The 23,413-nt window shown below is 41.0% G+C and overlaps 1 protein-coding gene across 1 annotated transcript in view; it reads left to right on the top strand.

Annotated features, from left to right (window-relative positions):
* Positions 1-23,413, top strand: part of LOC310789080 (VPS10 domain-containing receptor SorCS1-like) — a gene marked incomplete at its 3' end in the record, with an annotated part of 54,569 nt that overhangs the window by 6,102 nt on the left and 25,054 nt on the right. The window contains exons 2-8 of the mRNA XM_083650677.1: positions 12,419-12,486; positions 13,544-13,643; positions 14,344-14,502; positions 18,030-18,103; positions 21,354-21,418; positions 22,165-22,283; positions 22,611-22,700. Coding sequence (XP_083506803.1) covers positions 12,419-12,486; positions 13,544-13,643; positions 14,344-14,502; positions 18,030-18,103; positions 21,354-21,418; positions 22,165-22,283; positions 22,611-22,700 — 675 coding nt within the window. The remainder of the gene's footprint in view (positions 1-12,418; positions 12,487-13,543; positions 13,644-14,343; positions 14,503-18,029; positions 18,104-21,353; positions 21,419-22,164; positions 22,284-22,610; positions 22,701-23,413) is intronic.

Raw genomic sequence — 23,413 nt, 5'->3', positions numbered from 1 at the left:
AATTTGCCAAATTTTGATTTGTTCTTGATCTGATCCTAATGATTACAGCCAGTGCTATGAGCAGATTTGAAAGAGGTGTGAGACGACCTTAGCTTACTCTGAACACAGCATGACACATTTACAGTGGGGAGAAAATAAACAGCCAACCACACTTACAGAGAGAAGTGCAAGGAATATAGGGAACTGGTGAAATTCTTGGAATGTGCTCCATACCTTTGTCTCATTAATCTGACTCAAAGCCAGCTGTTTCTAAACACATATTGACTATGCCAGACATGAACTCAACCTGATGCAAAGACAATGAGCTCTTTGCACATCACCTGTCTACGGTATTAAACAGCTATCCTGTTTTAATGGGGGGGTGGGGGGGGGGGGGGGCAGTTGCCTAATTATTATCTAGCTAATCTTCACTGTTCTGTGGAAAGTGAGAGTCAACCAGTGCCTCCCTGAGTAGCAGCAATAGCCTACACCTGAATGCATGACAAACAAAAAGAACAGAATTGGCACATCATGGCCATAGACAAATGTCAGGTTGTTATTGGTGTAACCCGTGACATAATGACATATGATGTAACCACCATCCATCAGCAGACATTCACCCTTTGGAGCACCATTGTCATTTGTCTGAGGCAAATGGGAAGAAATTCAATTCAGGGATGCGCATGCCGCTTTTGATTTATTTACGTCAATTTGGGTGACTTGTGTGATTCGTCCAGATCCGATGGGGTTTTCTTTTATGGGGGTCGTATGGGTGAGGGACCATCTTTTTTTTCTGATTTTTCTCCCAATTTCTTCCCAATTGTACTTGGCCAATTTCCCCCCTGCTGCCCCGGTCGCTGCTCCACCCTCTGCCAATCTGGGGAGAGCCGTAGACTAGCACCATGCTTCCTCTGACACATGTGCAGTTGCCTGCCGCTTCTTTTTAGCTGACAGCACGGAGCTTCACCAAGTAGCACGTGGGAGGATCACGCTATTCCCACCAGTTCCCTTGCGCCCCGAACAGAGGCACTGGTGCAGTGACCAGGAGGTGAGGGACCATCCTTAAAGTCGAACTGAACCCGTTCGTCGCGTGCGTAGCAGTCCGTTTCAGACTGAAAACATAACTTGTCTGAGATGACAGGTTGAGAGGCGGGTCATAGTATTATGTCGATGATTTTATTTGACAATTCTGGGGACTGGATTTGGCTTTGGCCAATCCTGGCGTGTGCACCTCCAAATCGAGCGGGATTCAGCGTGTTGTAGCGCTCTCCTCGGGAAGAGCCTGCTGACGCGAGGTTAGTGGCTGAGTGGAGCTCAGTGAGCCGCAGGCAGCCAGCTGCCTTCGTGCTGCCGAGCGGAGAGTGCAGCACGTCGGCCTGGAATCTCCGAGGTGGGACCCCTGACAACCAGGCTCTCTGAGACGGCGAGGCGCGCGCCATTATCGCTATTGCATTAAATAATATTCCTGGAATGCGACTTTTAACGAGTCAGTTACATTTCTTTGCATTCTTAGACATTACCGTTTTATTTAGTTTGCATAATTGGTCAAGTTAGTAGTTGGTTTATGGGCTAGGAATTCTGCCAGATGACAGGCACTAGGCGCCATTTTCCCCTTCATTTGGAAGAGAAAATTATCCTGAAATGAAGATTTGATTGACAGTTGCCATGTCGTGATATGATTGGTTGAAATCGGGTAGAAATGTGATAGTACTAGGTGACGTCAGCAAACTGTAGATTACTGTTATGAATGAAATCTTGAAAAATTAACTTTTGATGTGAAAAAGTGTGAAAAACGAAAGAAATTAGGTTTTTAGTGATTTTTTTGGCATACATTATTAAATAGGTGCACTGAATACCCAGGTATTTGAACTAAAATAAAAGAAAAGTCATTTTTGGGTTCAGCTTGACTTTAACGATCCCTACAGTGTATTTCTGTTGTGCTCATATGAGTGAACTGCGTTGGGGCTCCACAGTTATCCTCATCGCACTATGCTTATAGATGAATAATGTTGCTGCGTGTTAATTTAAATATCCATTCATTCAGCACATAAATGTGTCAATTGCTTTTATAGAGACATAGTGAAATAAGGTGCAATGATGCAGTCTGCCAACTCACAGTTAAAGAGTCAATCCTGAGCAAGAGGAAGGACTGAAAGATGGTCTTCATCATTGCAGATCATCACAAGCTGTTAATTACAAGAATGTGCCTTGACTCATTTTAATGAGCTTTTTTGATTGATATTTTTAATGGTTTATTCAAGATAAGATAACAGGGTATCCGTGGGGTCTTTAAAAGTATTAAAAGTTGATAAATCAATTAAAAAATGAAGGCCCTTAAAAAGTATTAAAAAGTTTAAATCATCATTTGATGAGGTGTTAAATTTTGTAGATTATTGCGTTAAATGGGAATATGATATCGTCTCATATTGATCGCAGACCCCTGAATTGAAATCGAAATCGTATCGTGGCAGACTTTGTGATATCGGCAAATATCAAAGAATCTAATATCGTATCGTGATGAAACATGTTTGATTTACATCTTTATCGCTGATGTGACGAAAGTGGCATCGAGTCTTAAAATTGATTGAAAGGGTGATAAAAAAAATCTTGAATTTCACTTCAGGATTCCTGCATAAGATAAGATGAAACTTTGATGATACTTATAGGGAAATCGGGTCTTTGCAGCAGCAAATAGTAGAGGTTAGTGTGATCTAGAGAGAGCGTGGCGTCAGCGGAGGACCGCTACTTTTGAATGCTAAAATAAAGCTGATAATGTACATTTGATTAAAAAAAAAACTTTCAAAGTACTCAAAGAGTTCAAAGAATCTAATATCGTATCGTGATGAAACATGTTTGATTTACATCTTTATCGCTGATGTGACGAAAGTGGCATCGAGTCTTAAAATTGATTGAAAGGGTGATAAAAAAAATCTTGAATTTCACTTCAGGATTCCTGCATAAGATAAGATGAAACTTTGATGATACTTATAGGGAAATCGGGTCTTTGCAGCAGCAAATAGTAGAGGTTAGTGTGATCTAGAGAGCAGGGCCGTAGCTAGCTATGAGGACGGGGAGGTCCGGACCTCCCCTAATATTTCAGCCTGCCAAAAAAAAAAAAAAAAAAAATTTTTTTTTTTTTTTGCAGGCCAGGCCAGGCCACTCACTGAACAGCAGGCCAGGCGCCGCCTACTGGTTTACTAGTGGTTTTATTACTTTATTCAGGTTTAAAGTGGGTGCATCTCATTGTAAAATTGGACTTGGCCCAAATTGGGCTTCAAACGGCCCAAATCAGGCTTCAAACGGCCCAAATCTGGCTTTAAACGACCCAAATAGGGCTTCAAACGGCCCAAATCTGGCTTCAAACGGCCCAAATTGGGCTTCAAACGGCCCAAATTGAGCTTCAAACGCTGAATAATGACATCACAACAGTATAATCCTAATGTTGATTTAAAATGATATATTACTCTAAATATGGCTTAAAAAGGGGGGAAAAAAAACTCAATTTTTTTTCGGCGCCGCCGAATCCGCCTCCCCTTGCTGGACCTCCCCTATTTCGGAACCCTGGCTACGGCCCTGCTAGAGAGAGCGTGGCGTCAGCGGAGGACCGCTACTTTTGAATGCTAAAATAAAGCTGATAATGTACATGTACATTTGATTAAAAAAAAAACTTTCAAAGTACAACACAAACTGTCCATTTTGCTGCAGCTCGACAGTGCTGCTTAATCCAGGACCTTACACTTACCTCCTGGAGCTCTTGAGAGTAAAAAACTGGTCCATTGGAGTGAATGGAGATGTCTTTTTTTCAGTTCCGATTCGATTCTGACCGATAGCCTACCTGAATTTGGATATCTGCCAATGCCGATACATACTGATTCCGATACCAGAGCTCTTTTTTCTTCAATATACAGTACAGACAAAAACTTGGCCAGTTGAAGTTAAAAGACACGGCTGACAAGACTGTCTGCTTGGTGTGTCTGTGGGCTGTAGCTGCATCAGTGCACTGTAGAGGTGGTGGGAGGCTGTGTCTCAAATATCATTCTTTTCGACCTCATCCCTCCCTCTGTTGCTGCCTGCAGTAGCCTGTCTCTGCCTGCAGGGCTTCTGGCCTCAAACCTTTTCCTCCTTGCCTCCCGCAATGCAAAGAACTGCGTGCTGGCCGCAGCAGCTCGATACATCTGGAGTAGTCTGTTTGACTCGCACGCGTTCTCAGCACCCTGGTGTCTGATGCTGTCATAGGGCCCCACTTGCTTGCCTGTGCGGACCCCCTACACCTCCCCTCCCCTCCCCGCCCCTCCCCTCAAAGCCCTTCTCACCTGGGAGACTGATGGACAGGGTGGGGAGAGGCCGGGGTGGTGGTGGTGAATGTGGTGTTATCTCCTGGAATGAATAATTATAGATAAATTAATGAAATACATTATAAAGAGTTATAACATGAGTGAACTTTTATTCTGACTAATAAATGGATGGCATTGCCTTTATACATACTGCATGGATAAATAGAGTGGTTAAAGCCCAGTACTAGGCAGACACTAGGGCCATAGGATGTCTGCAATGCAGACAAAATTGAATGGAGTCAAGGAATTTGGAAATAACATGGAATAGGGACTATTGTAAAACATGGAATGTTGCAGAATTTCCATAATTAGGCTGAACTTGATAAAAGTAAGCCTAATTATCCTAATCAAAAGTCGACCTAATTATTGTAGTAACCTAAATGAATTAAATTCATAATTGTAAATAAAATAAGCCTAAAGAAATAGTTTGGCTCATAAGGGACCCTCACGTCACCTCACAACTTGGTTTTCACTTTCAGAATCAGAATCAGAATCAGAATCACTTTTATTGCCACAGTATGCAAGTTACATACGAGGAATTTGTCTTAGTGTCTGTGTCTTTGAGGAACATGTCGAAGAGGTTGTCTGAGAGAGCCAAGTCATTAAAAAAAAAAAATCGATCCTAACCCGAGATTCAAATTAAAATGGAAAAAGCAGAATTTGTGGAAAAATAAAACGGAATTTGGAAGAAAATGAAACATATTTCTGGCCGTACAGAAAATACTGTCAGCCAGCGCACAGCCTTCCCATGGTGAGGTTCTCTCCCGCCTTGATTTTCTTTTCTCCCCAGCACGGTGGTTGTTGACACCTCCTGACTTTCCTTTCTTCTCCACTGTGTGCTGTCTTAAGGAGCACGAATACCATAAAAAAATACAAGAACAACATATTATTTTAGGCCGAAATAAAGTTGATTTGGCTAGAAAGATGCATAATGAGAGATGCCTCAATTTTTGTGTCGACGAGTCTTCGCTCCAATCCAGCTTATGCTGAGCTGTTCCATATTTCTGTTACATATCTCTTGTGTTTGTTCTGTCTGTCTTCACTGTTTATGTTTATGTATTTACAAGGACAGCACTCATTAATCAACATTTCTGTAAATGCGCCAGTGTTAGCCAGCTGGCACATTTTCAACTGTAGTCCTTTTGGCAAGATGTCAAAGAAACCTACAAATTAATAAAACCTACAAAATCAATAGGATTTACAGTCAAGACAGTAAGACGCCATGAAGACACCAACAGCAACAGAACAAGAATTCACAAAACCAAATCGCAGGCCATGCAGAGCAACAGGAAACAGATAAACATCATTACTATAAAAAGCAATGCATAGCAGCAAGAGACAACAGATCAATACAGAAAAACAGCCACAGCCACAGCAAACACCCATACCGCACATATACATATAGCCATGCAATCAACATAAAACAATCAACATAAAACAACACACAGGCAAGCAATAATGACCATAAACATGCATGCATGCAGATATTCAGAGCAGCAATAAACTGATAAAATACAAAAGGCGCTAGGTTGACCTTAAAAAAAAGAAAGAATACGTTACCAGATTCTTAGTAAAATACGAGTAGATAAACTATACATAGCTAAGCCATGCAGAGCTGACCGCCTGGCAACGGGGAAGGAACATAGTGAAGCAAGTTAGCAGCAGGGTTAGTGAGTGAGACAATGAATAATAAAGAAATTAACAATAAGATAAAAAATGCTCACAAGTCTGACTTTTTAGAAGCCAGGCCTTGAGACTTTTTGTGAAGGTGTGGTAACTGTTAGAAGCCAGGCCTTGAGACTTTTTGTGAAGGTGTGGTAACTGTTAGAAGCCAGGCCTTGAGACTTTTTGTGAAGGTGTGGTAACTGGTGCAGCTTCTTATTTCAGCTGGTAGGGAGTTCCACATTATAGGAAGCTCTTACTGTGCCCGTCACTGTCCTGTAAACAGCAGCAAAGTGTCATGTCCGTTCGCAGCAAACATACTTTTGTGTTAAAATCAGGAAAGTCCAGACACATGATAAAATCACCTTTTGTATCTGTGAAATATGCTTTTAAAGCTCTATTTGTGTTTTGACACAAACATCACCCTCCAGCTATAATAACCATAACAATGCTTTCTTTGTAAAAGGTACAACATTTGTCCTCCTCTGTTTCATGTGTCAAGCTACGGTTGCTGGTTCATCTTTTTACATCACAAACAAATACGTTGGTTTGTAAATGCCAATGGTTTCTCTTTTGGCCTTTGGGTGGTGGCTACCCAATTCTTGAACTCCATGAGGTAGACTACACTGTCTGGGCGCTCCCAGTCAAAACCAGCCGACTTTGACTCACTTTCTGAAATCCTTTTCTTGGGTTGACAGTGAGGGATGCTTTGTTTCTGTGAATGGCTGACATAAGGTTTCAAACATTGTTGGCAAGCCTGGAGGTCAGTCAGACACAATCCTTCCCAACTTTTTTTATTTGTTTAATTAGCTGTTATCCTTTTATTATATATATATATATACATATATATAATAAAAGGATAACAGCTAATTAAACAAATAGGCTGGGGAGCTTTTAGTCAGTCAACATGTACAGTGTAATCCTTGATCTCACTCAGCAGCACCCCTACATTTCAGAAAGTGTACTGAAGATTTAGAAGAAGCTTCTAAAACATCCTCTGTGCAGTGGGTGCTACTTGTTTTTGGCTGGGTTGAAAAACATGCCCATGCTGAATCTTGCCCATGCACTGATCAGACCCCCTCATGCACAGTGAAGCTTCTGGCTCAGCTTAGCAGGCTACTACATCCCGAGCTGTTGAACGAGTCTCAGCTAGTCTCAGCTCTCACTGTTACTGAAGCAGCAAATGATGCAAAAAGCAAAGTCCAAAGTGGAGGCAAACCGTTTCAGATGACTTCTCAACCGATATCCACATAGGACTTGTGTGGACACGAGGCAGCCAATATAAGTCAGGTCTGTTCTGCTTGAAAGCGGAGTATCTGCTTGCTGGCCATTTGAAATGCTGACTATTTGATGTTGAGAGATCAAAGATATGCTGTGTGTGCTAAGGTAGCAGAATGTTTCCATGAATCACTTTATGGTTGAATTGTATCATGCTAAAGTTCATTATTCATAGGAATCACATAAAAAAAAAAACTGGCCCCCGCCCCACCGCGATACAAGTGCTGGAAAGACTGACAAAACACATTATACACATTCCCCAATGTGAAGATGTCTGACTTCAGAATATTTATTCACTGCGATTTCACTCCCTGGAGTTTGTGGGTGTTTTATCCAGCACACTAATGATTTATTTATTTATTTTTTTGCAATATGATATTGTTGAGTTTCTTTTTAACTCATGATTAAAGTGACCTGTTATGCATGGGAAAACCAACAGCTCTGACTTCAAACAACGCAGCCTCAGCTCAACATCTGGTCTACTAGGAAACGTTGCCTTTGTTAATAAAGGGAGCTAAATTGATGTGGCAGACAAAAGGCTCTGTACATTACACTTATAACCGAGGTGCTATTGAAGTACAGCATGTGCTTTCCATGCAGGCTTTTTTGCTTGAGCCTCAGTTGCAAAGGCAAACAATTGGAACAGAAATAGGCAGTTCTTTCCTTTGTAAAGGTGTTTAGATATGCTGTTTTATCTGGTGGTGATTTTAACAAGTGAGGAAACTCTCAAACGCCAGAGAGGCTGAGAAGCGCGCTGAGTCAGTGTGCTCCTCAGCCTTCCTGGTGTTTGAGAGGGTTTATAGTTCTTACTCTATGGTTCTCTGGCCCCAGGGGTACGGTGTCCATATGAGGACATCCTCAGACCTGACTAGGAGACCTGAGACTTGACAACTTTTCGCCAACAACTGAAGGATTTTAGTCTCTGATGTCTGAGGAATGATGTGTTTTTCTCTAAAGTCTGAGGACGTCCTAAGTGGACACTGTACAGGGGTCTTGAGGGGTTTTCAGGCTACCTGTGTATGTACAGTATATTGTATATTATGTATTGTATTGCACTGAACTGTTTTGTATTGTAATATATTTTGTCTGACTGCCACAGATGCAAAAAGAATTTCCGAAAGGGCAATAATAAATCTAATCTAATCTAAACCTCGATCAATGCGTTTTTCAAGCCTGCATTCATTTCTTAAAGGCATCTATATACTATCACATTGTGATCATTTTTATGGTGTAAAAACCTTGGAAGCATGTGTTGCTCTCTCCTGCAACGACTCTCCTCCCATAGCTTGTCTCAATTCTTAGAAGAACTCATTAGAATCTCATTAGATACACAAAGATCTGTCCATGAAGTTTAACTATACGAATACTGTATATTGCTATAGGTTTTTACATTGTTTTCTGCAAACTACCCCAAAACAAAAATATGTAAAGTTAATTGTGTGTTTTTTTTATTGATACATGTACAGTATATTTTTCTATATTATTGATATTCTAGTCACTAATTCCTGTTACAATTGTTTTGATGGAATCATCCATCTGTTTAATTGCACTGGCTAAATGTGACGACAGTTTTATTGATGAAGCAACTTAATTCCAACAGCTGATAAGGCCAGATCAATGGGTTGGTGAGAGTGGAATGAATTGTAATGTGTGCACTCCATCTCGCCTTTAATTTGTCTTTTACAGCTGTTTTTCATAGTGTCTTGAGACCCCCACCCCACCCCCCCTTTTCTCTTCATACGACACCTTAATTTCACACAGGGTAATCTCTTAAACCTAAGCCCGTTAAATCACCATTAAGCCCCCATTCATTTCTCCATAATGATCAGATTCATCCCAGTCCGTTCTTCCTCCAAGCTTTGGAATTTGCACAGGATTTAGGGCTTGGGAATCAATTTGTTTGCTCTTGGATGTCAAGTAATCCATTTGGGAGATGTTTCAGCGCTACCTAGATGTGAATGGTGCGACATGTTAACTGAGGTCTCGCCTTTGTTGAGATTCAAAGTGGAAAAAATATGCCAATCCTTATGCCAAATTCATAGGGGGATAATCCTGATAATGCCAAAATAAAATGGTGTTATCATCAAATGTAGCCTTTGTCCAATCGATTCATTTAAACCAAATGTAATGGCTTCTGTGAGGGTGACAAGGAAACCTCAGCAAAAATCTACAAGTGAACATTGCATCGCTGTATTGATGCATGTGATACACTCGTTTAAATCCAAATGTTGTTTCGTTTAGAGAAGATCCCAAATGGACCTGCTTCGACATCGACACAGTTAAAAATACAGACTAAAATATGTCAAAGAGAAAGCAAAGCTCATTACTTGCTAACGTTGGATTCAATTCTAAAAAGCTGAATCAGAACAACGAAAACGTAGTGGAGGAGACACCAGAGAGCACTATAGGGGGACCCCCCGAGTGCCACCGGGGGTATTTCGCACACAACCTCTCTCAGAACACAAAAAACTTTGTTCAGTTGATCGACTGAATGCAAATGAAATCTGACTGTTATACTGGATCCTTCCCAAGTAAATGCATAAAGTTAATTGCCATAGAGAGGCAAAGTGGAACGTCACTTCCTGCTTCACCACTGTACCAGAGATTTTCATCCGCCATTTATTTTCCCATAGACATTTCGTAAAATGCTTATAAAAGTAGTTTTACTAGCTATATTTAGAATCGGGAGAAACCATAGAACATTTCACTTGGGCCAAAACTTAAAAAAACATAATCGAAAAAATATTTTCTTTAAACCCGCATTTTTTTTTAACGTTTTGGTCAAAGTAAACAAGTAAAAATATTTTAGTAAAAAAGCATTTTACGAAATGTCTATTGGAAAATAAATTGCGTAAGAAAATCTCTGGTACAGTGCTGAAGCAGGAAGTGACGTTCACTTTGCCTCTCTATACAGGAGGGGGGACATTACATTATTTGTCCTACTTTCCAAACTGCTATGGGATAAAAGCAGCGCTTCCCCCGAGGTCTGCCGCTTTCTGGGGTGGGATGGGCCCGGGGGCGGGGAGGGGTTGTTTGTAAAAAATAATCGTTGAAATCAGTTGAGATGTGGGGAAATTAGCCTGCACCCAGCCTCCACATGACCTCCACCATGTACTACTGTATCAGTCCCAGACACAGTCTGTGAGTCACGTTGAAGGCTGGGTTCACCCAGGCTATGGGGAAATAACCTCGAACCAAACCTTATTGACTGAACAATAGAGGTGACTGGCCACATTCAGGTGAAAATGAAATCCTCGATATGGCCCACCACAGTTCACTCTATTGTCAGGTGATTTGGACTTGGGCCGATCAAATATCGCGATATTTCCCAGGTAGTCCAAAACCACGAGGTGCTGGATCCTGTCGAGTCAAGATGGCACAAAAATATGATAAAACCATTTGGTTCATAGGGAAATAAAGTTGCAAGTTTTGATGCATTATTCGGCAGATGTGTATTTACTATTTCATTACCTGCCGAGAATTGCATCCCCTTCCTTTCCCAGACCAGGTGAGTGTATGAAATTCTCAATGTCAAGTCAAAACAGCCCCAGAGTTTGACCATGTCTGAAAAGAAACTTAAGAGGGGGATGCATTATTCGGCAGAACAGAGTGGAGATTTGCATCCCCCTGTCAAAACTGTCCAAAATATTGTGGGGATGCAATTCTCGCGAGCCCGCATAGCAGGCGAGCCTAGGAATCGAGTGCGCGACATCCCTAGTAACATATAAAATCGATGTTCTCGCGCTGGCCATATGCTAGGTTCCGACCTAGGCAGCCTTGTTTGAGTATAGCAAGAGTTTTGTCAAGCACAAAACTCTGAGGTTTTATGGAATAATGAGATGATGCTTAATTCTTCCACAGATTTTGTTAACCAGAGTCTATTTATTGACTCTGTAGGTGTAAAAGAGAAGGTGAGGATGCTGTGGATAAAGGATTGGTAGAATAGTGTCAGGTGTATTGTGTCAGGTGTTTCATCAACAGCAGTGATAGGTACAGTATTTGTATGGTAATAATGATAGACCCAGAGTTTATTTGAATTTCTTTCTCTTTTTTCCCCCACATTGAATGAGATGATTCCCCATGCGCCATCCTGTAAAAGATCTAACTGCCTCACTATGTGTTTCACACACCCTGAGATCACTCCCATGAGAGATGTTATCATCTGCAACTTTTATGATTGCATAGTGTGTGGGGTATATGACGTGAACAATTACGGCATGTGTGTAAAGTGTGTCATGTGTCCTGTTTTTATAACACCAGGGACCATGTTGGAAAAAATAAGTGTTCACACTTTTACATGTCATCCCTTGGATTTTGTTGTCTTTTATACCCATAAATAAAATCAATCAATCAATAATGAATCAATCAAACAAACAATCAAGTGTGAAGGGCACAAAATCCCCCCGTTCACAGTGGTGTGAAAGACCTTTGAGAAGTTACCAAATGCAATGAGCCAGACTGAGGCAAGTGCATTCTTTTGGACTAAGTCCATCAGTAGCTTATGTATCTTCATATTGAAATGATTAGTTAAATATATGTAAACACGAACCTAATGCACCAATAATGAAGTCATGTGCACAGCCTTTGATGTAGGTTCAGTTACTAAAGTAAACGGAGGGAAATAAGAGCAGTCCACAGATACTATAGGCATTCATTTACATCTGGGCAATTTACAAGACATCTTGAAATTTATGGTGTTTTATTTGTATTAAATAAAGGCCCGTATAAACCTTAAACCTATGGCGTTTTTATGATCCTCTTCTGAAACACGTCCATGATATTTACGAGTCTGGCCTTGCTGTGCCTGGGATGAAGGATACATCATGCATTGTTTACTTGTGTATTCATTTATTTATAGAGCAGCAGTAGTAGCATTTGCTTTGGGTGTGTAGGGTAACCCGATGGATCTTAAAAAACATGACATATTATGCTATGCACCGTTATCCTTTGAGAGAATCTGAACTATGCTTAGCTTTACAACAAACGGGGCAGTGGGCTGACATGGCATCTGAGTTTTATTAAAGCCGTGTCTTGTGGGGGATGAAATGGACACGGATGGCTCTGCACTTTTGTCTCAGACACCTTATTGCTGCAGTTTTCTAAAAGTGATGATGATAGTAGTACACTCCTCCACCTCCCCCTAATCGCTTTGCTCTGTTTTGTAGGTGATCCTCATGTTGACAAAATACTTTGACTTCAACTCTGGCAGAGTCACAGAGAGTTCTTTATGGAGGTAAGATCCCTGCTGCTTTCACGGAGTGTTTTGTCTTCCATGTATGGGAATGTGGGAGCGACAGTAGAACGAATAGATGCTGCATTTAGAGTACCGCAAAGGATGACGTATTTTTGTAGGCTTAACCAGAAATCGCCGCCATGTTGGTTCTTAGGGGGGAAAGCCTATGAGATTTTAGAATGGGGATTTTGGACCACCTTTATGACGTTTTAAACGTTTAAAAAGTCATAAACGTGGTCCACGTTTGTGAAGATTATCCTGCTGAACACAAATTTCCACTCCCATAAACTTTTTCTAACCACCACAGACCTTATTTCATGCATTTAACAGAAATCCCCATACTAAAAGCCCATTCACTTTCCCCCCTATGAACCGAAGTGCTACTTCCTGACTCATTCCTGCAGTACTCTATGGCTTGGATAATTCCTGGCTGCATTATTCCCAAATGCTCAATGTACTACTATGGTCAGGTGGATTTGACCAGGGAGGCTGAGAAAGTAACACCAGCATGTCTGAAATATCACTAAGGAACTGAGACAAATATCTCTCATTTAACTATATTGTTGGATGAAAACCTCATATCTTCAAAATGTGAACTTTTCAGCAACTCTGCAAAACGGGCTTGTTTTCAAACGGTATTTTTTGAGTTTATCTTTTTGTTTTTGAAAGGGTGCCATAAACCCAAGGGCTGTAGAATATTCTGGACCCATAGAGGAGCATGTGATCCTTCACCCTGAAGTTCAAACTTGAAAATTGGCAAAATCTGGTTTACAAGGTTTTCACCCGACAGCGAGAACAACATATCATACCACTTGAGTACAATTGTAATGGTTCCCTCACCATGCATGCCACACGGGATGTTGTTGTTTATTCTGCTAATTAAAAACATCTCCATTCATCTAGCAAATTACTTCATGACTTTTCCTGTTGCAATTTTCTGCTTGCCTGATATGCTTAATGACACTACCAGCATTTTAACTACCGGTAGTAGGTATTATTCCATTCTCCTTAACTCTCCACCACAACCTATTTAGTTTATCCTGTAATTGAATTTTAGGTCAACCGATTATGGGACCACGTATGAGAAACTTAATGAAAAAGTTGGGCCAAAAACCATACTGAGCTACTTATACGTGAGTCCAAACAACAAAAGAAAGGTACGTTTCTAAAATGCTTATCATAAACATACCTGTTATCATAAACATACCTGTTATAATAAACATACCTGTTATCATAAACATACCTGTTATCATAAACATGCCTGTTATCATAAACGTACCTGTTATCATAAACATACCTGTTCTCATAAACGTATCTATTAACATAAACGTACCTGTTATCATAAAAACACCTGTTATCATAAACATACCTGTTATCATAAACATACCTGTTATCATAAACACACCTGTTATCATAAACATACCTGTTATCATAAACATACCTGTTATCATAAACACACCTGTTATCATAAACATACGTGTTATCATAAACATACCTATCTGTATGGAATGTTGTCAAAACTATTTCTCCGCATTGCTTGCTGTTCACATCAAATGACAGTAGATGCATGAAAGATGTGGATTTGTGGAATCAGTTCCATGCTTGACTGTCCAAGTTTTTTTTATTTTTGTTTCATTATTGTGATGGTTTAATGGTTAACATTTCACTTTTTTGCGCTGACTAATTTGTATGTCTGTGTAACACATTTTGTCATCAGTTTAAACCCCCTGCTCATGAAAGGAAACACAGATGCGCTGTCTGTTATTATAATGCAGTAAATTGCATGAGCAGACCTAAGCCCAGTCAAGGTGGGCCGCGGCGCTGATCCCCCTCGTCTCCTTTCTTGTCTGCTCTCAGATCATGTTACTGACGGACCCGGAGGTGGAGAGCAGTCTCCTCATTAGCCTGGACGAGGGGGCGTCCTATCAGAAACACAGCTTAGCCTTTGATATCCTCAGCCTCCTTTTCCACCCGGAGCAGGAGGACTGGATCCTGGCGTACAGCCACGACCAAAAGGTAACATGGCAGCTCGGTGGAAAGAAATGGCTTAGAATCAAAGTGAAAATGCGGCAAAAACAATGCGGCCTGACACTAAGTAATTGCTGTTGTTGGAGTTAACTCGTGAAAGTTAACAAATGTGTTTTACTTATATTTGTTAACTACTTTGCTTATCATTCTCTGGTTCTCTCAGATTGTATATTATATGAAGCCTAGCTGGATCGTGATAAAAATTAATATCCTGCTTACAGTAGATGTTACATAAGATTGACTGTTGTCACGGCCGAAAGCCTGTAGTTTGTTAATAGACCCTTCTCACAACTTCCATGATTGGAATTTGGAAACCCTCATTAGTGTTTTGCTTGCACCTGTGGTTTACCCTGCCTTTTCGACACAAAATGACCCCCCTGAAAAGGTTCTATCGTGGTTTGCTTTCAGGACGTGCTTTTCATGAGCAGAGTGAGACATCTGCCACTTAGGCCAAGGCTGCAGCTGCCAAGACAGAGCAGGCAGTTAATCACCTGCTCCCCTAAACAAGCCATAAGTTCTGCCTGCAGACCGCAAGTTTGAAACAGTGTCCTCATCGTGCATTCCTTTATAACTGGGGACTGGTAATCTTACGACTTCAAAGGTCATGAGCTGGGCGGTGACGTCATCAGAGCTGGTATGTCCCATTCCAAACTCGTAGGAGTCTCAGCAGCCCCAACCTCAAAAATCCAAGATGGCTGCGCCGCGCAACAACAGTAGTAGTATAATCGTAGTAATGTTGTTTAGCACTTCTGTTTTGTTTGTGTCTCATTAAATCAGCTGTACACACAGCACTGCCTAACATCTATCTGTGTGGACATGAGGCTGCAGTGTTTGTATGCGCAAATTGCCGCGAAATGCCATGTTGTCAAATTTATTGCTAACAATGGCTAACAATGGCTAGCCTGGCTAGCGACTGGATCTGACCAATGAACAGTGAACTTCCCAGCTCAAGTTTTCTGCAAATGGAACGCTAACAAAACGGATGTGATGTCATTTAGCCTCCACATCCCAGTTATTTTGCGATAAAGGAACGCACCATCAGTAACACAGCACAAAGTTAACAAGGGGGACAGGGACACGCCCCAAACTATACACAAGCTTACACACAAACACACACACACACACACACACACACACACACACACACACACACACGTTTGCACAGATGCGCATGTGTGTACACACTCCCACTACACACACACACACACACACACACACACACACACACACACACACACACACACACAATTGTGAGCACAAATGCACATACACACACAGACACACACACACACACACACAAAGACACACAATTGTGAGCACGAATCCACACACATGCACGCGCGCATGCACACGCACACACACACACACACACACACACACACACACACACACACACACTCCATTACTCTCAGTGAGAACCCTGCTGTCTACTTTAGTCAACAGCACAGACATCAAACCAGGCCTCCCCAGCCTGCTATTGGAAGACTTGATTTTCAGCAAGAAAAACAGTCAGGGGCTGGAAAGTGAGATAAATGGCGTAGGGGGAGGGGGGATCCGGGGGAGATGAAAGCTTGGTTGAGAGCCATCAAATAAAAATGCTCAGGAGCAGTTTGCCTTCAGGTTATTGTGTATGTCTTTGTCAAGTAAAGTGGGGATATCTGTTTCCTCTTTTACGGTGGCTTCATTAAAAAATGAGCTTAATTTGGTTTATTTTGAATTTATTGATTGTCCTTTAGAAATCGTCTCTCCTAGTTGAGCCAAGATGACGATGGTAATCCTTGGAAAGCTCGGAGCTGAAGAAGCGTGGCCGCTCCATCATTATGGCAAGACGACGTGTCTTATGAGTGCTTGGACAGAAGTCCAACTTTGCAGTAAAAGGCTGTCTCATAGCTTTATGGGACAGGATTATGATGACAGTTAAATGAGTCATTTTATATTGCCAATTAGGCAGGAATGCTGCTGAGTTACAATAGGGATGAGAGACAGACGTCCATGAAAGATGAAGACAAACTGGCTTGTATGTCAAAATCCAACTCCAATTTTCACTCTCTCCATCCCTCCATCCCTCTGTCATTCTCTCTCTCTCTCTCTCTCTCTCTCTCTCTCTCTCTCTCTCTCTCTGTAGTAGCATCATAACAGTTCAACTCTTCTATTTTATTTGTATTCCGAACTTTCAAAGTAGGGCTGCACGATGTTGGAAAAAACTGACATTGCAATATAATATATTTTGTTTCTGCGATATATATATTGCGATATGAAAAAATACAGGAATTTTCACCAAATGACTTGAATCATCAAGCCTTGCCCCTTTAAGAAGGTAGTGGGTAACCTGTGTGGTACAGTAGCAAATGTAGCTGCAGGCAGCCAGAGTGATTGGGAGGATGCTAGTGTGCCAAGTGCTGAGTATCAACCAGCAAAAAAAAAAAAAAGTTTTAGCATGACGTGTTTGAGTTAATTTGCATAAAAAAATAAATATATATATACGGTAAGTATTAATATGATCGATAATCGATAATTGATCGTTAATTTTCACCGATTATCGATTATGGAAAATTTTCAAAATGAACATCCCTAGACCAAATCATGTGCTGGTGTGACTAATGCCTACTTCAGACCAGACGCTCCAAGCCCTCGGCGACAGTTCTTGGAGCTCGGCGACAAACACCCCCCCACTAGGGAAATCACATTGGCTCGGCACTCGCAAATCTGCGCTCTCTTGTTAAGTGTGAGCTGTCCACAGAGCGGGGAGCTCGTCCAGAGCCTCTCAGAGGCTCTCGACGATATCTAGCCTGCTAAATATCTGGTCGTGTCCGGAGAGCCATTAACGTGTTTCAGCCTATCGTTTCAGCCAATGAGAGCGCAAGGCACGAGGTGAGGCTAACCTCGCGTCACCAGGCTCTTCTCGGCAGGTGAGGCAGACACAGCCATGCCAGTTACCGTTATAAAATTCAAATACAAATAAAACGACATGACAGATCATACAAACATCACACACACAAGACACCCCTCATGCAGAATGAGCCATATAAGTTGTGTGTGTTTAGAAATACAGCTGTGAGCAGATGTGTGAGAGACCCAAGATGATGGGATTTCATTTGGCGGAGCCTGCGGTGACCCATCTATACTAATATAATATCTATGGTGAGACTGCGTTAGTGGACTGGTCGCGGATTCTCTTGGTGAAATATGATGTCGCAGCTCAGTCATAATAGTGTGAAAACCACGACGACACAAAGACTCCCGATTAGCAGACAGCAAGTTGCGTACGCTAATCCGAACTGAACAGCGTCTGACAGCCATAGTAGCGTGTAGCGTGTCCGTCCGTGCGACTACCTGAGAAAGTGGAAAAGTTAGTTTGGAACCCTAATTATCAACTTGACTCCGCAGTGTCAGAGAGCTGACAGCTGCTGCATACTGGTGGATGTGAAATCAGGAAGGAATTCTCCTGGATATTCTGTTTGACAAATGATTTTTCTTTTAACTCATTTGGTTAATGCATTCTTCTCATTTTTCAGCTCTACGTCTCTGTTGAATTTGGAAGGAGATGGCAGCTTGTGCATGACAATGTCGTCCCCAACAGATTCTACTGGTGAGATTGGCAATCAATCACTTGCAAACTAACCTGGGACTCAGAGACACGCTACCATTATGACAAAATATCCTCATATCCTCTAGAAATATTGGGAATAATAGATAAGCGAAGAACGATTTTACATTCATATATTTCATATATTCATATATTTATTGCCTTCACGAAATATGTGAAGCCATACTGCAGTAACGCTGCTTCTTCTTCGTGTTAATATGCAACTCTCATGCTGGCCCAACAAAACAATGAATGTTATCTACAAGTCAAGCTTGTATTTATCGGCAACTCTATCTCGCATAATAGCTCGAAGAAATTTAATGAAATCTTTCAAATTGATGACAGGAATTAGCAGTGATGTCTTTATTAAAAGTTCACCTTGAATAAATAAAATGCCATCCGATCTTGAGCAGGAAATTAAACATCCTAGCCCACTCTCATTCCATTTCCTTGAACGTCAAGCTAGCATTCGTACAGTAGGCAGATCCTGTACTGGATGGATCATTTCTTTTTTGTTAAGATAATGTTCTATGGTTCTAGTTTACACATACTATTTAATATTGGACCCATTGCAGTCTGCACATGAAACGTTGATTATGATCTCAACACTCACTATAGTAACTGTTGGGATACCACCATGTATAACATATACAAACATATCCACCACTTGTTCATTTATTTTCACAACAACCGTTTTGAGATGGTAAAGCAGGTGTAACCAATACCATTAATGATGGTTCCGTTCCATTTAGGTGTTCCAGTGCCAGGGCCCTCATTCATGTTATTGGTTACACCTGCTTTACCACCTCAAAACGGTTGATGTGAAAAGGGCCTATTGAACTCTATTGCAGAGTGTCAGCGCTGGTGATGTGGTATCTGTGAAGTGAGCAAGTTTTGGGGCAAGAGTTTGAACCTTATTAGCTTTTGGATGGAGGTATAGGAACGATTTATTTATAGCAGTTGGCTACAAAATTCTTTTCACACACTTCTCAATGGAATTAAAAAAGTATCAATATTAGGCCAACATAAATTAATCAAGGATGTTGGAATGACGTACAGTTTGATTTTAATATTTTTGCTATACATCTAATTAGCAGATTTTGCATTGGTCTGAGGAAAATGATGGCCCAATATATCAGTATTACAATCAGACATCTTGACATTATAGACAAACAGAATCCAGGAGGTCTTGCTTGATGTCAGTCCCCAGGTTTTGATGCAGACTACCATGAAGACCCTGATGAAGACCTAGCAGGTCGATATGTGTTGGTCTGTCTATTTGACTTGTGCTCGATTAAATATATATTTCTACTTGAAAACGGAGTGCCTTAGTTTTATTCCATGGTAGTCTGCATCAAAACCTGGGGACTGACATCAAGCAAGACCTCCTGGATTCTGTTTGTCTAATACTATTACCCGCCCCACTAATGAGCACCTGTCGGATGAGCCATCAGATCCATGCAGCGCTTCCCTCTTCTGCTGTATATCTTGACATTATACTCTCTTTGTTACAAAATGACAATATTCTTGAACAAACATTCATGTGTTGTTTCTTTATATATTTGCTTTTCTTTGACCTTTCTACACCCAATTAGGCCAAATACATTACATTTCAGCTTTACAAAAATCCTGTTCAACATTCACGCTGATTTCACTATGGAACACACAGAAACACAAAGAATATTTAGACAAACAGCCAAAGACAGGCACAAATGAGTCCGTTTATCATCCCAATAAAGATCAAGTTTGCCTCTTATTAAAGAGGCTGATATTTTTTATCCTCAAAGGGAAGGCGGGATATAGGAACATTGATTTCCTTTGGGGGCAAGGTGAAATGTATAACTTGCTTCAGTAGTGGCTAACATATTTTTGTCGTAAACTTTGGGTAAAATTGATATACTGTTAGCTTGCAATATTTGGAACAGAGAAAAACACATTAAGCTATAAAGGATCCTAGTGATTCTGTACTGGTGTGTGGCGCATGTCCCTATAATTGTTTTCAGTTGCCCTTAGGAATATTGTCATTATTATTTACCTTTAGCAGCAGCATTATAATCTTGCTCGTCAATATGCTAAGTAATGTCAACAGGAATGCGTGTGGAACGGTGTCCCAGACTGCATTTTCCTCTCCCGTATCGTTAAGCCGGGGGCTTAGATGATCAATCACAAACAATATGTTTGCAGAAATGTTGCTATATATTAGCACTGGCTTTTCTCTTCTCGGAGATGAGTGGGCCAGATGTATGGCAGGCATAATAAAAAAAGACCCCCACGCCATCTATGAATTAAGGAAGTGTTTCAATAACTTTCACCATGTGGACATCTTAACTAACAAATGTGACAAACGTGATTTACAAAACAATGTTAGCAGACAACCTTCCTGGGGAGACAGGAGGGTGTTCGCTATAGTCATGGGGTACAGCAGGGTAACAGAAGGGGTCTATTTAAGAGCAAGCCCTGCTGTTCACTGATGGAATGGGATGAAGTATTTGACAGAAAGGCCATTAAAAGAGATGGAGCTGGGAGGCAATTACAGAGTGCTGAGGGAAGCAGGACGGGGTCTCTTTTTTATGATAGTTCAGACACAGGATGGGAAATGAGAAGAAACCCATCTTCTGTCACAACAGCTGCTATTAATACAACAAGTGGTCACTCACTTAACCGCTATCACCAAGAATCTCTATTGCGCAGGAATCAGATGGCTAAATATACAGTAGCTTCCCCATAAAGGCTAGTGCAGGTCAAGCGCCTGACGGGCCAGCCTGTAATGGGGAAGATGTCACAAATATTGCTCTTTTCTTTGCTCTCGTAAATGTTAATAGGAAACTGGAAGTGATCACTGATTGCAGAAAAAAGTGTTTTGCTGTGTGAATAATGTTCTCAATTTTCCGTATTGTTTTTGCTTTGTGTTTGTTCACTTATTGGCACAGCATCGATCTATCGCATTTGCCTTGGAACACCAGAAGAAATGGTGGATGAAATCATGATGCCTTGATGTCGTATGATCTGAGTGCACTCAAGCCACCTGTTGCTCAGAATAAATAAAAGGGAAATTAGAATCACAAGACAAATCATCTTTAATCAAGTCAGCTATACATGTACTATATGGCATAATGCATCACTCAAAATGTGATGTCAAAAATGTCACTCTAAAATGCATGAAGATGGGTTTGGTCTAGGTGCAGATCAGATACATATTAAAACACAATTGAAATGTACAGTAGATGTTCCTAAGATGTTTGTCATGTTGCAGGTCAAGAATGGGTTTAGACAAAGAGCAAGGGACCATCCACCTGGAAATCAGTGTCTCCAATGGACGTGAGTCAAATCACATGATGTGCCCATGGCCTCACCATCTTCTGTCTATAACACCCTGCAGTGCAAACAGGAAATTGTGTCATCCATATTCCAAACACATCAAAGTAATTGTAGATTGTGTAAACAGAGGGGGAAAAGCTCAGCATATTACTAAATCATGTAAAGCTCCTCCACCTTCTCATTCATAAATTTTGCAGGTTGCAGTTAAAGTTGACGGTATTCTCCATTGAAATGAGAACAGGTGCCAAATCAAAATTGCATTTTGTGCCATAGTGCCAACCTGTATTGTCATTTCTAAACTGTAGTTTCAGAGGAGGTGCGGCGAGAAGGGTAACAGCTTTTTCATTATTGCACTTTACCGGAACTCTCTTCCCCCCAACTGAACTGGCTGCACGGAGACTCCTCATACGATTATTAAGCTAATTCATTTTTCAAGTGCCCGGCCTGCGCCTTGTCTCTTTTCTTGGCCCCAGCGCAGAGCGGGGCCACTTCCATAAGGCCTCCTGTGTTAATGCCCTGTCCCTGGAGAGCCACTCATTTAGCTGATGCTAACACATTATGACAGCTCTCTCTGCTTTATATCTATTAGTGAGAACGGGGATCGGCCTCCACGATTTCCCCTCGTATGGCTCACTTTGTACCGTCAGCATGTTAAACCTTGATTGAGGGACTACTGAAGGTTGTTTGTTTTTCTTTGTTTACGTTTGTTACATTTTTTTTAACTCTAATTTCATGCTTATCTGCAGGGTCGCAGTACATCACGTGTAAACTGCAAAATTGCTCCGATGCAAACAAGGGCAAGCCTTTCCTCGGATTTATCATCCCTGATTCCCTGGTGGTTCAGGACGAGTACGTTTTCATCCAGGTGGGTTTTTTTATTGCGAGGTCTAGCTCCATTAAAAGACAATTAAAAGCTGTAAAACCGCTGCATTGAATTGCATCTTAATGTGCGGTCCTGTTTTTCATTAACTAAAAGGGGCCGTTATCCTGGAAAGGGACGGTGGCATCGAATTGAAATCACAGTGTCGCTACTACCATACAACATCCTAATTAGTAGTAAACTCGGAGGCATCCATTGTGGTTGAAAATGTTTGATACCTGCTGCTAGCAATGAATTTACACAATGAAGTTTATAAGCATTTACTTGAAATTTGATGAATTGCAAATCACACTATCTATATTGCTTCTCTAGGTGCCAATGGGTGGGCAATCTGTCCATTATGTGTCCTATAAAAGAAACGGTTTCTTCCCGATGAAGCTTCCTAAGTACACTCTGCCAAAGGTAAGCTTATTGAAAGAACACTTTGCTTGGTGTGTTGAACACAAATGCAACATTAGCTATAATGGGCAACACTTTCTCCCCCCCCCCCAGATTCCATTGTGGTCTCTCCTGATGCTGACAGAGTCAGAGTGTGCGTTACATTATTTTAACTAGGGCTGTCTGTCCCCCAAAATTCTTAGTCATCTAATAATCATATGGTTTGCTGACAAATCTTACATTTGTTTCCCCCCCCCCTCCACATCATTGTCCAATTATGCAAAATCATCTCTTTACATTCTGTGTTTTTCCCATAAGTATGTTCTAATCACCTGGCCTCCAATCCATATGGGCAGCTGTTTACTTAAAGGAACACTCCGCCCATTTTCAACCAGCTTTGTATCATTAGAACATCAGTAGTATATCAGAAAACTGTAAACGGTTTTGAAGTCTGTCATTTAATTTGACAGTTATTGAGTGTTAAAGTGTGGACCAGTGACATCACTGGTCCACACTAACTCAAATTAATAACTCATTAACTCAAATCAACTCTCAATAACTGTCAAACTATTCATCATTCATCTAGTTTGACAGTTATTGAGAGTTGATTTGAGTTAATGAGTTATTAATTTGATTTAGTGTGGACCAGTGATGTCACTGGTCCACACTTTAACACTCAATAACTGTCAAATTAAATGACAGACTTCAAAACCGTTTACAGTTTTCTGATATACTAC

The sequence above is a fragment of the Poromitra crassiceps genome, assembly GCF_964638095.1.
Source record: "Poromitra crassiceps genome assembly, chromosome: 14".
Classification (NCBI taxonomy): domain Eukaryota; kingdom Metazoa; phylum Chordata; class Actinopteri; order Beryciformes; family Melamphaidae; genus Poromitra; species Poromitra crassiceps.
Note: the sequence above shows the minus strand (reverse complement) of the source record. Positions and strands in the feature narration are given on the sequence as shown.